The 17,145-nt window shown below is 51.8% G+C and overlaps 1 protein-coding gene across 3 annotated transcripts; it reads left to right on the top strand.

Annotated features, from left to right (window-relative positions):
* The first annotated feature begins 719 nt into the window (after window positions 1–719).
* On the top strand, window positions 720–15,443 carry HEYL (hes related family bHLH transcription factor with YRPW motif like). Of its 3 annotated transcripts, none has more exons than XM_033115586.1 (5): window positions 720–847; window positions 6,899–6,965; window positions 8,437–8,520; window positions 9,977–10,049; window positions 12,456–15,443. In XM_033115586.1, the coding sequence occupies exons 1-5, from the start codon at window positions 768–770 to the stop codon at window positions 13,124–13,126; spliced, it is 975 nt and encodes a 324-aa protein (XP_032971477.1). In that variant the 5' UTR covers window positions 720–767; the 3' UTR covers window positions 13,127–15,443. The 3 variants fall into 3 exon arrangements, with proteins under 3 accessions (XP_032971477.1, XP_032971476.1, XP_032971478.1); XM_033115585.1 differs by having other exon boundaries at window positions 9,977–10,058; XM_033115587.1 differs by having other exon boundaries at window positions 749–847; window positions 6,903–6,965; window positions 9,977–10,058.
* The last annotated feature ends 1,702 nt before the right edge of the window (window positions 15,444–17,145 follow it).

The following is a 17,145-nucleotide window of genomic DNA, read 5'->3' as shown; positions in this document are numbered from 1 at the left end:
TCTGCCTCTGGTCCTGAGAACTGATTCCCAGAGACAGCTCGCACCACCACCACCACCACCACCACCACCACCCAGTTAGGCCTTCAGGAACCTTGGTCAGAGCCCATCCTGCCCAAGTGGTGCAGCCACAATTTCAGCAGCCCCTTTTGGAGATGACAGCCGCCTTTCACAGGTCTGACTGCCCTGACCCCATACCCCCCTGCCCCCCCACCCACATTTCACTTGCTTTGGACTCCTGTGGGAGAAGCTGCTGCGGGATTTTTGTCGAGGATCAGGCCACAGCCACCGGCACCAACCTCACCGAACCGGACGTGTCCGCAGACCCCACAACCCCAGAAGGCAGGAGCCTGCGGGGTCGACCTTTGCAGAAACTGGGGCATCGCTGAGCGGCGCGCCCTCCACAGATTGGCAACGTCCCGGGCGAACTAGTGACAGACGGAGACCCCTGGCTTCCCCGGGGGGCCTCCAAGGGCACCTGCCCAAGGCCACCCAGCGCGCGGTGGCCGAGGCGGCGGAGCAGAGCCGGACCTCCCAGCCGTCGGTGGGAGCGGCAACCGCCCGAGGCCTTCCCACGGCTCCGCCTGCGCGTCACCGCGGGGGCGAGGGGGCGCCGGGCCGCCCGGGGCTGCCGCGCAGGAAAGGGCCCTGGGAAAGGGCGGTGGCAGCGCCCCCGAGGCGGGGCCGGGGCGGGGCCGGGGCGGGGTGGGGCCGACTTTCCGGCTGGGAGCCCGCAGCGCGGGGCTGAGACCTGGCAGCCTCAGCTCGCAATGAAGCGGCCCAGGGAGCCCAGCGGCTCCGACGGCGAGTCCGACGGACCCATCGACGTGGGCTGCGAGGGTGAGCTTAGGTAAGGACTGGAGTGGGGGACTGGGTGCGCCGACGGGCTCAGCGACCTCGGGGACTGGTCCTCCATGCGGCTTCGGGAGACGCAGGTGTGGGCGACGGCCCACAGACGTGTGTGGGGTGGGGTGGGGAGGAGCGGTGCAGTGCGTGTCGTTACACGCTCGAGTGCCTGGGGTCCTGTGCGCCCTTGGCCATTTAGGGCTTGGCATGGAGGTAACGTTCAGCTGGTGGGTCTGAAGTCCAGCTGTAATCTCTTTCTGTCGAAGCGAACGGGTGAGGCTATTGGCAAGGAGTTTTCCCTAAAGCTTTTAGGGAAAAACCTCATAGACTGTTGGCTCTACACCCCGTCTGGAATCCGCTGACTATGCAGAATAACCATACTTTCCCAATTTTTACCCGAACTTGGGTGCCACTGAGCATATAGTACACAAAAAGCTTCCAGGGGAAGAAAGTCTCCCCTGCCTTGAGCAACTTGGACTTTGAAATTAACGTTCTGGTATTGAAGAAAATAATAGCTGACTTGCCGGTGGTCAGTGCAAGAGCCTAGACTCCAATTCCAGTGCTCTTTCTACTGCACCACCCTGCTGCCAGTGTCTTTCCGCTGTTGGTAAACGTTCCGACCTGCTTCAAACCTGTAGAACAAACTGCACATGTATAGTGCTGTTTTCCAGTTCTGTGGACAACCTATGCTTCAGTTCCCTCACCTGTAAAATGGGTGTAACTAATAGAACAGACTTCACGGGAATATTGGGAAAATCAAACGAGATAGCATATGTCAAGGGTTTAAGACAGGGCCTAGCACTTAGCAAATAATTAGTGTCAGGCACCCAACACACGATGCGCAGAAACCTGAAAGAGCTGCAAGGGCTAATTGGGAGTCTACAGGCCTGGATCCCAGCCCCAATATGCCACCAACTCACCATGTGAGCTTGGGCCATTGCTTTCCCTTTGTGAGCCTGTTCCCTCAGTAGTAACATTAGGGAGGAGAGGGAGTAAGAAAAGGAAGGCTCTCTAATCTGTCCTGACTCATCTAAACTTGACTCTCTAGAATATAATTAGAAGTGGAGTTCAGTTCATTCTTAGGGATATTTTTGAGGGCATTTCATAATTTCAATGATCTCCAGTTTTCTGAGACCAGGGGGTCCTGCCTGAATCATAAATCCTAGTAAAATGCCACCAGCTTTCAATTATTTATAGCTTATAACAGGAGGTAAGGCAATAGATATCTCCCTTGCATCCTGTACATTAGATTTTGGGGTGTCTAATACAATTTCCTATGCAACTTAGTAGGCTTTATAATTGTTTAGCAGAAACTGCTCTTTCGAGAAGCAATCCTCTGAGTCTGTGCCCGCTGGGAGCAGGGAAGGGACCAACACCATGTGATGGTAGTGGAGAGGGGTCTCAAATTCAATGTCATCGGGTATTCATGAATCAGAAGCATGAAATTGATGCCAGAGAGCTAGGCTGATCAGAGTTGGCTTCTGTCTTTTAAGAATTTGCATCCTGGCCAGTGACCAGCCAGGTCACACAAAGACCATGGACAGCATGGAAGAGACAGACTGTGGGTTGTGAGGGCACCCAAGCAGGGAGAGGTCATTTACAGCCAAAGGCGACAGGGAGGGCTTCTTGAAGGTGGTGGCATTTGGGCTGTAGCTTTAAGGATCAGTGGACAGTTTTTTCCTATACAGTATTTTGTCCTTTCAGCCAAAGCCCAGTTTTAGAGACTGTCTCAATTCTTAGAGGAGTAGACCCCATCAGAGGAGAGAAAGCAGTTGGACATCTGGCAGAGCTGACTTATAGACTCCTCTTTGTAGGACTCACCAAAGGACCCTCCCCCCGACAGACATCAATACTTCAATTCAGGGAGTGCTGAACGATGCCTGCTGTGGCCCAGACCCTGGGCTGGGTGTGGGGGGCCCAGATGTATCCTGCTCAGCCTCTGCCCTCAGGGAACTCTCAGAGAAGAAGAGCTTCGTGTACAAAGACAGCCAGATAAACAGTGGCAAGGGCCATGGGACTGGGGCAGCCAGCCTCCCTGGGGTCAGAGGCAGGGCATGAACCCCCCACACTCAAAGATGTGAGAATAAATAGCAGAGTGTGTTCCATGTCACTGTGGGCATCTGCCTGGTGGTGGTATCCTGCCCCATCCGTGGGAATCGCCCACTGAGTTCCTATCTAAACCCAGCCCCCTGACATGTTGGGGCCCAACTGAGACTATAGCCTCTTCCTTCCCCCTCTGCAAACATTTAATGAGCACCTGCCACATGTCAGGCATTGGGTCAGGGTCTGTGGGTTGTTCCTACATGATGTAAGGCACATGGTGATCTTTGAAATCAGATGGACCTGCGTTTCACTCTCGCCACCATTAACTTGGGCATTTCGGAACCTCAGTTTTCTCCCTTACAAAATGGTGATGCTAATACCCACCTCACAGGGTGAGGCTTTGATGAGGTAATGAACCTAAAGCTCCCTGCTTCGGCACAAGGTAACTTCCAATTAATGCTGCTCTCTAAGGGGTTGCCATTCAGTTGGAGGATGCGTGTTCATGAGGGAGCATAATCTAATGAAAAGACTGGAGATTGGACTTTTCATTAGATTGAAAATTGGACTTACTGGGCATGATTCTTAACTCTGTGTCTCTGTTGCTCCATCTATCAAATGATTCTTTTTCCTAAATGTGAAATGGCCCCAATAATACTTAACTCACAGAGCTATTGTGCAATAAATGAGACAAGTGAATGTGGATACGCTGTCTAGAACAAAAAGTACTGGCTATGAGATATACAAGATGGGATGATGAATATATGGGGTGCATTGGGAAGAGCACTGGTTTAAAAGCAAGTAGACTTGGCTCTAGTTCTGGAATTTCCTCTAATTTGCTGTGTGGCCTGGAACAGATCCCTTCCCCTCTCTGAGTTTCCTCATTTTACCAGTAGGCTCAGTGCTCTCGGAGGTCCCTTTATTGGGAACATTGTGATTCTGCCTTTGGTCGATGCAAAATGAGTGGGATTATCTACCAGGGCTCCACAGGGGAGTTCCCAAGGGGAAACTGAGGATAAGCACTAAGGGTGGTCAGGACTGGCAGCCAGACCACCTAGAAAACTGCCCCCACCCCAAGAGACCACCCCAGAATTCTGGCTAGGGACCATTCAAAGCCCATGGAGCAGATCTTGGTGGTCAACATATCTTCTCTGGGTCTGTGAAAATCTGCCTTATTTTCAGACTCTCAGCCAAGAAGCTCTCACACCTCCTCCCAGTGTCAGGGCCAGATCATAGCCATGAAGCAGCTCAGGCTGAGCTCTTGGGAGTTTTAGGGATAAGGGGACTGGAGGGCCATTCAGACAGACAGGAAATAGGAATTAAGAGGGAAAACAATGCTGAATTTGGAGCCAGAAGACATGGATTCCCATGCTGGCTTTGCTCCTTAGCAGCTGTGTAGTCTGGGCAAGCTGCCTTAGCTTCCCAAGCCTCAGCATCCTCATCTGTAAAATGGGGCTTTTGTTAGGCTCACAGGAGGGCAATGTACATAGTGATGCCAAGAAAACTGTAAAGTGAGGTTTTCCTGTGGGATAGGGAATGGGGGCAGAGTGGTAATACTGCAGAGATCAAGGGGCCAGGAGACTGGAAAAAGGGATGGCAGAGCCACCTGCCCTGAAAGGGGTGCGTCAGCCTCCGACAGATGGTCCCTGAGGAGGGATCAAGCTGAGAGGCAGTGACGTGTGCAATGCTAACCCAATACCCCTAGAGACGCCTTATCCAGCCTGGGGGAACAAAGGCCGATTTCTTAGTATACCTTGGCTCTCCGGTCTTGTCCCGAGTGAAGCTTTGTAAACAAGCTGCCCTACAGATCTCAGGATCTGGCCATCTGATCCCTGGACCTAGCTTGCTGGGCCATCCCTCCCAGGAGCTTTCACTGGTCTCTTACCAGCCAGCCCTTCTTGTCCAGATGTTTGAATGGAGATACCCTTTTCCAGATGTGGCTGGACAAAGCCAGGGGCGTAACAGCAGGATTTGACAAATGTTGAACTGGTTTCTCCTGCAACCTTCTCTCTTTGAGCAATTGATAAAAATGATCCAACCTCTGACGCCAAGAGGGAAATCACGGGGCCTGGGACCCTCCTGGTGAGCCACATATACCCCCATTTCACAAAAGCCTAGGACGTGGATTTTATGGTGTCACCTCTCAGTTCCCCAGTAATGCCAAAGATGAGGGCAGGAGAGGGGAGCTCAGCCATGAGCTCTGCCATGTTCCAAGCACTTGCCGAGTACAGGGGCTACAATAATGAACGAGACAGACATGGTTCATGGCCTCATGGAGCTTACAGACTTGTTGGAGAGAGAGACATTAATCAAATAATCATGTAAAGATGAAGCAACAAACGGGTGTAACTGCTGTGAGTGCAGGATGCTGGCAGAGAGTAGAGTAGGGGATACCTAGTGCACTGGGGAATGTCGGAAAAGGCTCCCCCAGGAAGGTGACATTTGAGTTGAGACCCAAAGAGTGGTATATGTTACTATGCAAAGGGGGCTTGGGGGTGGTGGTGAGATGGGGTACACCAGAGAATTCTAGGCTAGGGGAACAATATGTGCAACCACAGGAAAGAGTTAGTATATTCACAGACTGGAACCCATAGTGCAAAAGAGAGTTCAGTCTAGGAGGTTACAGGGACCAGCTGAGTCACGTGAAAGATGGTGGCCTTGATCCTAAAATCATTGGGAAGCCTCTGAAGAGTTTTAAGAGAGTGACAAGATCAGATTTGTATTTAAACGGTCACTCTGCCTGCTTGTAGTGGGTCACAAGGGAGCAAAGGGACCCAACAGTAGACTCTTGCAGTTGTCCAGGTGAAAGATGATAGAGCTCAGTCCTGAGAGCAGCAGTGGAGATGATGACAAGTGCGAGATGTGTTTTAGACATGGAACAGGCAGGTTTTGACGAGGTGGAGTGAGGACTCAGGAGGAATCAAAGATGGTGGCCAGGTGCCGGCCTTGTGGAACTGGGAGATGGAGTGGCTCGCCTGAGATGGGAACCCAGGGGCAAGAGGAGAAATGTGAGCTCATGGGTTCCTATTCAGATGGGTGGCTTTTTGCATTTGAAATGACAGAGGAGTCACCTTGTGTAAGGTTATTTGTTGATGTGTTGTCTGCCCATGGGAGCTGAGCGTCTGGAGTGTGGAGCCTGGCTGACCCATGCAGTCCAGCCCTGGCACTGCATGGCACCTCCCTGGTGTGGGCCAAATGAAGGATCCTCTGTGCACCCCAATGAATCCTGTCCATTTCAAAAGCAGGAAACAGTTAAGAGGGCGAACAGTGGGGCTGGGGAGGATTTCGGTCAGTCTGGGCAGGAAAACACGAAGGCTGAGCCTCTTCCCTGTGATGGGAACTCCTGGGGTGCAAGCAAATATCCTTCCTTTAGCCAGGCGATGTGAGGCAGGGCTGAGGCTTTCTGAGGAGGCCAAGTCAGTGTCCCCAGAGTCCGAGAGTGGCCTGTGACCGGGTTGCCGCTCCCCCTCGCCCCCAGCCGTTCTGCGTGGGAGGCGGCGGCAGCTGCAGCCCCAGCGGAGGGCGGGCGGCCGGCGCGCCCGGCCCGTGGGAAGCGGCGGCATCTGCTCTTTCCACGCTTGTTCCCAGCGGCTCCCTCTGAAACCCAACCCGCCGGCCGGCCCCACCGCCGCTGGCCCGTGCCCTCGACCGCCCCGCCTGGGGATCGGGTTGCAGGAGCCAGAGTGGCCAGCCGCGGTTCCCGACGCCCGCCCTCAGGCCGGCCTCAATAAAAAAAAGGGGCATGGGGCAGGGGCAGGGGCGAGAGTCAATCACCCCCACGGCCCTAGCCGCCCTCGGGCAGGAAACAGAGTGCAAGGGAGGACTTGGCCCAGGGAGAAATGGGCCCCGGGGAGAAGGGGAGAGAATGTGTCTCTCCCACGCCTGCCCTGCACCTCCTGCCAGCTTGGGAGACCACAGCGACCCAGGAGGGGGCTGTGCCAGCCTATGAGGTCACCCCAGGCCAGGGAGATGGTTCCCCCAGCTCTGAAAAATTTGCCTTTCTCTTCCTCTCCAGCCAGATGGCCAGGCCACTGTCCACCCCCAGCCCTTCACAGATGCAAGCCAGGAAGAAACGCAGAGGGGTGAGTGTCTGGCAGAGTTGCCCAATAGAGGTTTATCCGGAGTTTCTAGGGATGTGGCCTGGGGAACCCTGGTCAGAAATATCACCCCAAGCTAGACTGCCTAGTTCAAATCCTGGCTCTGCCAGTAGCTGGGGGTGGGGGTGGGGGTGACTTTGGGCCAGACCCTTAACTTCTCTATGCCTCATTTCAACTGTGTAATTGAAGTAATGACAGTACGTACCTCAAAGTGTTGTTTTGAAGATTAAGTGAAGTATTGTAACATACTCAGAACAGTACCTTATATACAATTAGCCATTATTATTTATTCCAGCCTTCATCCTCTTCTCACAGAGCCCAGAACTTTCCTTTTCTCTCTGTGTGCTGAAGGGTGAGTGAGGGGAACAGAAGAAGGAGGCATCCTTTCTGCCGTTGGCCATCTAATCGCAGCCCCACTTTTCCCCCAAGACGCAGCTGTGCTTCTGCACTGCGAGCCCAGAGACCTGAGATCTGGCAGACACCACCCTGCCACTCACTGATCATAAAAACTGAGGCAGCCGTGGCCGCTTAGCTCAGTGGGTTAGAGCGTGGTGCTAATAACACCAAGGTTGCCGCTTTGATCGCCGCATGTGCCACTGCAAGCTGCGCCCTCCTTAAGAAAAGAAAAACCTAGGCAAATCACTTCTCTCCAGCCTCATTTTCTTTACTGATAAAATAGGAGTCATAATGTCTCACTGCTATCCGTATTCTGCTCCCAGTATTGTGAGGTGAGAATGGGATAATGTGAATGAAAGGCCTTTGCAGCTGGAGAGGACAATGCCTGTAACTCCTCAGCCCTCCTGACCCAGCAACTGAAGGGGTACCACTAGCCCAGCAGGGACCTCCAGGGCCTTTTTCAATGCTTTGGCTGATGACCCTGTTCTGATTGGTTGGTGCCCTGCTCTATCCGTGGTCAAACATTTTAAAGGTCCCCCCTACAGATCAAGACAAGAGATCTGAATTCTACTCCCAGCTTTGCACATCCTTGCTGTGTGACCTTAAGCAAATCACTGCCCTTCTGTGAGCCTCAGTTTCCTCCTCCATAAAGTAAGAATAGATTTATCTCTCCCACAAAATATTGTGAAGGGAAAGTAGGAGTCAGTGTCCATCAAGGCACATTGGAAACTGTGCCTCCACGTAACTTCTTGTCATTGCTTTTTATTTTTATTTTTTTTATATTTTATTTTATTTTTTTATTAGTTTCAGGTGCACAAGGCAAAGTAATACTTAGACGTTTATCATTTATGTCCCTCACACAGTGTGAGCCCCCTCCCCCATCCACTATCCCTCTGACATCGCACAGAGCCATTACATTTCCACTGTCTCTATTCCTAATGCTGTACTCCGCTTCTTGTAAGTATGTACATACATATATATACATATATATATAAAATTATAGTTGGCATTCATTATTGTTCAGCTTCAGGTGTACAGTGCAGTGTCATTGTTTTTTTAGATCATAGAGAAACGGCGTCGGGATCGCATCAACAGCAGCCTTTCTGAATTGCGGCGCTTGGTCCCCACTGCCTTTGAGAAGCAGGTATGTGCCATTGCCGATTGTGCTAGAGGAAATCTGTTGGAGTGGCAGATGAGGTTCATGTCACATGGCATCCCTTATTGATAGGTAGCAGCTGTGATATCATTTACTGATATCTGTCACTGGCCAGGGATAAGGGGAATGGAAATTGATACTTACTGACGTGTCTCAGGTGTTGTGGCTTATGTCAATCATCCCATTGAATTGAATCTTCAAAGTGATCCTGAAGGGTAGGGATTATTAATGCCTGTTGCACAGGTAAGGAAACCGAAGCCCAGAGAGGTGAAGTAATTTATACAAGGTCACACAGCTACCGTGTTTCCCCGAAAATAAGACCTAGCTGGACTATCAGCTCTAATGCGTCTTTTGGAACAAAAATTAATATAAGACCCAGTCTTATTTTACTATAATATAAGACCGGGTATAATATAATATAATATAATACCGGGTCTTATATTAATTTTTGCTCCAAAAGACGCATTAGATCTGATTGTCCAGCTAGGTCTTATTTTCCGGGAAACACGGTAGTAAATAGCAGAGCAGAACCGGAACACAGAACTGTATGATTCTTATTCCTCTGCACGACTGACATTTCTAGAGCTATTTGAAAGTGGAACAGGGTGCTCAGGGAGAGAGCATTCTACCTTTGAACATATTGGGGTGGAGGGACCACAGTGGGAAGTCAGACAGTTGAAACGATCAGACAGCCTCAAAGATTCTTACCCTGTGCTCCAAGGCATGGCCATAGGTCATGTGCCTTCCTTTGCTGGTGAGAACAAGTCAGTCATTGCACAGACATTCACTAAAAGCTTCACAAGACCTGCCATGAACTAGACCTGCTACCTGCCTTCAAGGACTCTCATGGAGAGCCTGACCCTCCGGTTTCACCTGGGAGCCCAGGTGATGCTGGAGGCTTAGAAAACATTCTCAAGAGACAGAATAGAGGAAGGCAAGTGCTTTGGGGGTAAGTTGATGAGCTAGATCTTGGTGTGGTGAATGTGAACCTGAATCCCCAGTACAGCTGGTCTAGGAGGTGGGTGGGTATGCAGGAGTGGCATTCTGGTGATGAAGCCACAGAGATAACGAGACCCTCTGGGGAGAGTGTGCTAAGCGAGAAAAGTGAGCCAACACCCACGGGTGACACCACCATTTTAAGGGACAGGCAGAGCAAGAGGCAAGGTGAAAGGAGAACCAAGAAAAAGTGGTGTCATGGAAGTCGAGGGAACAGGAGTTTCAGGAAGGAGGGTTGGCAGTGCAGTGGACAAATGGACTAACGTGAGAACTGAAGAGAATCTATTGGATTTGGAGACCTTGGCCAAAGCAGAAGCCCAACTGCAGGCAGTGGTGGGGTGGGAGGAAGATGAGAAAATGGAAACAGTGAGTGCTGATGACACTGCAGGGGAGGTGAGCGACCGAGTTCAGCTGGAGGCCTTCACTCTTCTGTCTCCCCTACACACAGGGCTCCTCCAAGCTGGAGAAAGCTGAGGTTCTGCAGATGACGGTAGATCACTTGAAAATGCTCCACGCCACAGGTGGGACAGGTACTGATGCTCTCCTCTCCTGGGAGTCATTCATGCAGCTGATATTTGGGGGCTGGGCCCTGGGGATACACTGGGGAGCAAAGTAGACATGGTCCCTGCTCTCATGGCGCTCACAGTCTATAGAGAGGCTGAAGCAGATCCAGGTGGAACCTTCACAAAGGTTGTCTCTCTTCTTTGTTCGGCATCTCCCTCTCCACTCTCTGTGTCTCCATTTGTCCCAACCCTTTCCTCAACCCCACTCCTTCCAGCCTAGACCTTGGAGGAGCTCTTCTCCAACACTGTTAACTACTCACGCCACCCACCCCAGGGCCTCATTAAGCATTCGCCTAAATGAGCTCATTCTCGCTGGAATCCCAGTGGGAGGGGCCTGCCTGAGATTTTTAGCCACAGATGGTTGGTCCACTGGTCTTGCCTTCTGGGCTGTTGTGTCCTAGGCAGTCCTGGGGTGATATGGGGTGCTCACAGCTCAGTGGAGATCAGTTGTGGGATTGTAGTAGAATACAATCATCACTCCTTCCATTTTTTTGAGCTAGTTTGTTATAATGAAGTCATGGAACTGTGGCTTTAAAAAGACTTCCGGACAAATAGAAATTTTGTCTACATGATGCCTCTCTGTGTATTTTGGCGATTTCACAATTGGGAAACATTGAAAGCTCCACAGACTTTGCCACAAAGACCTAAGTCCTTAAATCTTGACTTCCTCCCTTTGGAGGGGACGGTTGCATTTTAAGTGGCCCAACCTGGTGCTTCTCCAGGTGTAGCAGCACCATCTGGGGCAGGCAAAGTGGTAGGTCACACCCCGGAGTTCTGACGCAGTACGTGTGGATTGGAGTGTATGAATTGGCAAGACCAGCAAGCTCGTCCGCTGACCCTCATGCAGGTGGTCACGCGGAGGATTTCTGCCAGAGGAACGCATGGCCAACAGTAGAAACCTCTCTCCAATCAACCAGTCGGGGAGATATTTCAAACTACATTTGTGGTCACCCAATTAAAAGAAGAATCATGACTAATATTTGGGCAACATTTTATCGTTTCCAAATGCTTTGACACTGTTATCTCATTTGGTTCTCACAAGAACCTCAGGAGTGGGGTTGCTGTCTTCCCCATCTTCTGGCTAAGGGTTAATGGGAAAACAGAATTGTGGTTGAGAGCACACTGGCTTTAGATTTGAATCCTGGCTCCACTACTTACTACTTTTATGACCTTGGACAAATGATTTAACTTCTCTATGCCTCAGTTTCCTCATCTCTAAAATGGGAATAATAAAAGGGTTTTTATGAAAATTAACTTAGATAATGCAAATTAAGTCCTTAGTAAGAACTCAGCAAATGCTACTTCACAACAACAGCGAACACAGAAGATGAAAGGATTTCCTCCAAGTCAGCACAGCTAAGTATACAGCAGAGCCAGTGCCCTTGCTTCCACGGAGGCCTGACTCCCAACATCATCCCCTGCCCAGCTGTCCCTCTGGGGGTCTTCAGCCGTGAACCAGAGACCAGGGATTTGCTGCCGTAGTCATGAGGCTGTGCTCACCAGGGCTTTTCTGGCTCTGCCCAGGTAGTGCTTAAGAGAAAGGCAGGTGCAAAGAGGCAGTGAGAATACATCTGTGGGCAGTCCACCTGGGCATTCCTCACTGAAATCATCCAGAGAGTGTCCCCAGCCTCATGGCAGCAGCGGAGGACCAGAATAGGGGCCTGCTTTCCAGTCTGCCCTTTGGGCTGGGGGACAAACTGAACTTCCTGTAGGGGCCCAGCCAGTAACATAAATGATAGCTAACCTTTAATGTACTGCATTTCTGTGCACCATTTCATTTCCCCCCTCACAATTCTACACAGCAGGTACCACTATATGCCATTTTATAGCTAAGGAGATTGAGGTATAGAGAGATTGAGAGACTTGTCCACCACCAAGCAGCTAATGAAGTGACAGAGCTGGGATTTGAACCTCCAAAGACCTCAGGCTTCACTGCTACACTATGCTGCCTTCTCCGAGAAGTCTCCCATCATCTGCCTGCATTAGCAGGCAAGATTGTTTGCACTTCCATGGACACCACCCTTTCACACCTGGCAAGTGTCTACTTAAATGAAGTTATCTTGATTGCAAAGTTTCTTCTTTGCATTAGTCATGAATTATGCTGAACACAATATTCAATATTCTACATTTTACAATGCTTTATAATCTAGTGAACTCATTTGATTCTCACAAACCCCCTCTACCCGAGTAGGGATGGTGATTCCCACTTTACAGATGGGAAGACCGGCTCAGAGAGGTGAGGTGACATGCGCAAGGTCACGCAGGGAGTGAGGGGGGGAGGTAGGTCCAGACCTCAGACAGTCTGCCCCCAGACTCAGTGCATGCCCCCCACCAGGTGTGCTTTCATCATGCCTCACTTTGCAGGATTCTTTGATGCCCGAGCCCTGGCAGTTGACTTCCGGAGCATCGGTTTCCGGGAGTGCCTCACCGAGGTCATCAGGTACCTGGGGGTCCTGGAAGGGCCCAGCAGCCGTGCGGACCCCGTCCGGATTCGCCTTCTCTCCCACCTTAACAGCTATGCGGCGGAGATGGAGCCTTCGCCCTCACCCTCTGGCCCCCTGGCCTTTCCTGCCTGGCCCTGGTCCTTCTTCCACAGCTGCCCAGGGCTGTCAGCCCCAAGCAGCCAGCTTTCCATCTTAGGAAGAGCGCCCGGCCCTATTCTCCCCAGCGCCTCCTCTCTTGCTTATCCCATCCCAGCTCTCCGAACCACTCCTGTGCGCAGAGCCGCTGGCACCATCCTGCCAACCCGGAGGAATTTGCTGCCTAGTCGAGGGGCATCTTCCACCCGGAGGGCCCGCCCTCTGGAGAGGCCAGCTGTCCCTCTGCCTATGGCCTCCAGCGGCAGAGCTGGCAGGAGCAGCCACATGGCACCCCTCCTGCGGTCTTCCCCCACGCCCTCTGGTGTTGTGGGGTCCCCTGCTTACACAGGTATTCCTGCCTCCAAGCCCTCTTCCCCAGGGCCAGCCGGGAGGCCCACAGGAGCTGTGCTCTGCCATTCCTGGGTCTCTGAAATCACAGAAGTCGGGGCTTTCTGAGCTGACTTTCCCCTCAGGAGCTCTGAAAGTGACACTACCTTTTCTGCCCTGCTTCCTGGACTGGGTCGTGTATGAAGGCATCTTCTTCACCCTCTTCCTTTGGCCCATCTCCCCGCTTCACGGCTTGCCCCAGTTTGTCCACCCAGCTCTCCTGGAACTGTTTGGATCTTAGAGGCTCGTGTCACTTCTTACCTGGACAAATGAGCCCTGGGAGAGCCCGAAGAGCTGTACCCAGACCCCTCTCCTGCCCAGTACATATGAGGCAGCAGGCATGAATCTCAGCTTTGGGAACAAAGCTTTGACCTAAAAGTTACGGTGGCCTGAGGCTGGCTGCTTCCCTAGAGAGATCAGACCCCAACCAGCAGCAATGACTGACTGGCCACAGCCTTCCCAGGCTGAGGGGCCGGAACATGGTGTCTGCCTTGCTTCCTGAGACAGTAATGGAGCAGGGGCCACAAGGGAACCCTGTCTGCCCCTACCCACCTGTCTTCGGCCCACCCCATCGCGGTGAACCACAGTAAAGACCTGCTGTCCACCACGGCCAAGACCTGTGGGCTGGGGGCCCAGCAGTGCCTGCTCCTGCCCTCTTCCCAGCTGCAAACACCCACTGTCCAGCTATCCAGCAGTTCCCCGCACACAGGTGGGAGGTTTCCTGGCAGCAGTAAGACTCCGCAACAGGGTGTCCTTACCACCATGCCTGGGACAGCTTTTCCAGACAGGAGCCAGGATTGAGCAAAGAGCACCCAGCACCTTGCCTCTCCTCCCGTCACCATCCTCCAGACCTGTGGTCCCTGTTGCGTGCACAGCGAGGAGAGCCGTGTTCCCACGTGATGGCGGCCAGAGAGGAGTCCTCTTGGGATTCAGCACCAGACATTTGTGCTGCCTGGTTTGCATCCGGCCCCCGGAGCGCAGACTGCTAGGACAGCCAAGGGTTGTCAGGCTGGACAAAAATAACTGCAAGGAGGGGCAAGAGGAAGGGCTGTGGGAGGCGCTTGGCCCTGCAAGGCCACACAGGGGGTCGAGGGCCTGAGAGCCTGTTCACCCAGGATTCCATGCAGCTGCCTCTGCTCAGAGGCCATTTCATTTCCCAGCTCCAATCCAAGCCACTGTTCCTCTAACAGAGGGAACAGATAGATGGCTCAGCGACCCTTCCCAATGGAAGAGCCGACTCTGGACAAGATTGGGGCAGACCCAGGACTGACATTCAGCACGACCAGTGTGCCAGACCTGTTCTTAAAATGCAGAAACACTTCTGTGCTCGTTAGTAATTACCTGCTTCTCCTGAGTGCCCTCCCCCGCCCCCACCAGGTGGCCTTGCCCCCAGGGCCCTGTGCTGATTAAATGCCCGGCAGACCCAAGGCTATAGGGTCCTCCAGCTGGCAATTCGTTCTTTGGTGCTTATTCCACACTGGTTACTAAGTACTTCGAATGTCATTCCTGAGAAGGTTCTCTCACCCCCACCCTTAGATGGAACTACCAGAGGCTGAATTGAGGAGACTCCATGGGCGCAAAAGTAGAATTTACAAAAACTCTAGGGAAAAAGGGCCCTTTCAGAGAAGTGGGTCAGAGGGCAGAGATCATTTAAATGACCCAGAAAGCTCTTTTGAAAAGGCAAATTCCTCAAGGAGGCCTAAAGAGCTAAAGTAATCCTTTCACTCCTCAGTGTTAGCTCCATCAGATTGCTGTCCTCCTGGACCCGTCCAAGATGTGCAGCGTTGAGGAGAGAGGCCTTCAAATCAGGGAGTGGGTCACTGGCCGGGAGTGCTCCTGAGGGAGATAGAGAGGGAGGGCAGGGCGTCAGCAGGTTCGCAGGAATTGGGAGAGGGGGACAGAGGGAGGTGGCACAAGGCTAAGACCCATTCCACCTTTCTCACAAAAGGCAGGAAGAACTCTTCCTCCTTTTCTTCCTCCTCTTCCTCCCTCTCCTTCTTCCCCTCTTCTTCCCCCTCCCATTCTTCCTGCCCCCTCCTCCCCCCCAGGTGGTGGATCAATGCTCCCAGGATACCAGGTCAGTGCTGCAGCCCTCAGGACTTCCTAGCCGGAGAATCCAGCGTTACTCCTAGTGGGGCTCTGGGAATCCCATTTCCATGTTTTCCTGCACCCAACTCCAAAAGAATCTGTTGAATGAGGTGGAAATGGCCCAGAACTTTCAGCATCTTAGTTGATATTGGGTTCATTCTCCCCAAGAGATTGGGGGTGGGGGGGAAGGTGACTGGATGTGTTTTTTCTCTGGTTGAGGATTTGTATCTTTTGTTTGTATTCCCAAGCCTTTCTGGTGCCTCTGACTCCCACCCCATTGCTGGGGTTGTTGCAGATACCCAATAAAGTTTTTTTTCAGTTCTTCTGGAAACCTCTGAGTGATTCTCCTTCTTAAGTTCTCTAGAGTCCACCCACTTCTCTGAACCCACAGCCATCCCCTTGGCCTGGCCACATCTCCTACCTCCCAGTTCACTGCTCTCCGTAGGCCTGTCACCTTACCCTCCTCTTGTTTTGTCATCCAGTTCTCAACAGCAACCAGACAGAACTTTAAACATGCAAATCATATCATTTCAACTCGAGTTTAAAACGCTTACCCTATGACCCTTTTATTCCAAAGATAAAATCCAAGCTTTTCCTCTTCTGGTTTCAACCTCACTTTCAGCCTCATTTCTTGCCAATTCCAATCTTGTTCCCTGTGTTTCTGCCACTTTCATTTACTCAGTATTCCAACTGCATTCCCACCTCCTGGACTTTGCATATGCTGTTCCCTTGCCCAGAATGCTCTTCCCCTACCCTTTGCACAGCTGAGCTTTTCATATCCTAAGGCTTGTCTTAAATGTCACCTCCTCAGAGAGGCCTTCCCTGACTACTGTGCTTGAAGAGTTAACCTATCTGAACATCCCCTATTCTTTCCCTTCATAAGGAACTTGCCATTGCACATCCACTTATGTGTGTACTTGTTGGTTGACTGTCTCCCCCACCAGCATGTCAGCTTCGTGAGGCTGGGACTATGCCTGGTTTGCTCTCCCCTCTATCCAACACCAAGCACTGTGCCTGACTCCAAGTCGGTGTTCGGTAAACATTTGTTGACTAAATGAACGGGGGAGGTGAAGAATCTTCCAGACTCAAGCTGTTGGATGGTACAGTCCCTGTAGAGGTGAACCACTCACTGATTTGGGGGGGAGGCTGGAGAGTGAAGTGAGTCAGGGCCAGGGGACTGGAAGTTCTGACCAATGGTGAGGAGCTCTGGCCAAAGAACAGTGCGAGTGTGCTGGCTGTGGAGTGCACGTGGCCGCTGAGAACAGGCAGGCATCCCTGCCAGCAGGTATTGTTCTCCACTCTTGGCCTGCCTCTCTCTGATGGATTTGGCTCACAATGAATCCAACAAACATTTGGGGAGGTCTGCTCTGAGCCAGGCCAGTCATGGCTGAGTCAGAGGTGACAAGGACATTATCACCCTGAGGGCGTGTACCCGCTATGTAAGTGACAGTTTGATGAGGTGAGAGTGGAGAGAGAAGTCTGTTGAGAAGGCTGAAGCATGGTCATGGGGGAGGGGAGCACTGGAGGAAGGCTTCCTGGAAGAGAATGAAGAGAGATATTCTAACAGCAGAGGGAACTGTATGCGCAAAGACCTGGAGACCTCAGCAAGATGAGCTCTGGAAGTTGGCTCTAAGTTGAGTACAGGCCTTTTGCAACAGAGCAAAAAGTAGGCTAGTCTGGGCACTGAAGCCAGACTCCCTGGGTTCAAGCTCTAGCTCTGTCACTTATCAGGGTTGTGGCCTTGGGCAAGTTACTTAACATCCCTGAACTTCAACTTTCTCTTCTATAAAATGGGGATGATGCGGTAATGGCTACTGTTAGCTGAGCGTTAACTATGTAGCAGACATCATACTAAATGTTTATCTTGGAATGTCCTGTTTACAGATGAGGAAACTGAGCCAAGACACCTAAGATTAGGTGAGACATGAATGGCGTAACACACATAAAGCCCTCAGGACCACACCTGGGTCATATGAAATGCTCAGTCAGTCGTAGCCATT

The sequence above is a fragment of the Rhinolophus ferrumequinum genome, chromosome 9, assembly GCF_004115265.2.
Source record: "Rhinolophus ferrumequinum isolate MPI-CBG mRhiFer1 chromosome 9, mRhiFer1_v1.p, whole genome shotgun sequence".
NCBI lineage: Eukaryota > Metazoa > Chordata > Mammalia > Chiroptera > Rhinolophidae > Rhinolophus > Rhinolophus ferrumequinum.
Note: the sequence above shows the minus strand (reverse complement) of the source record. Positions and strands in the feature narration are given on the sequence as shown.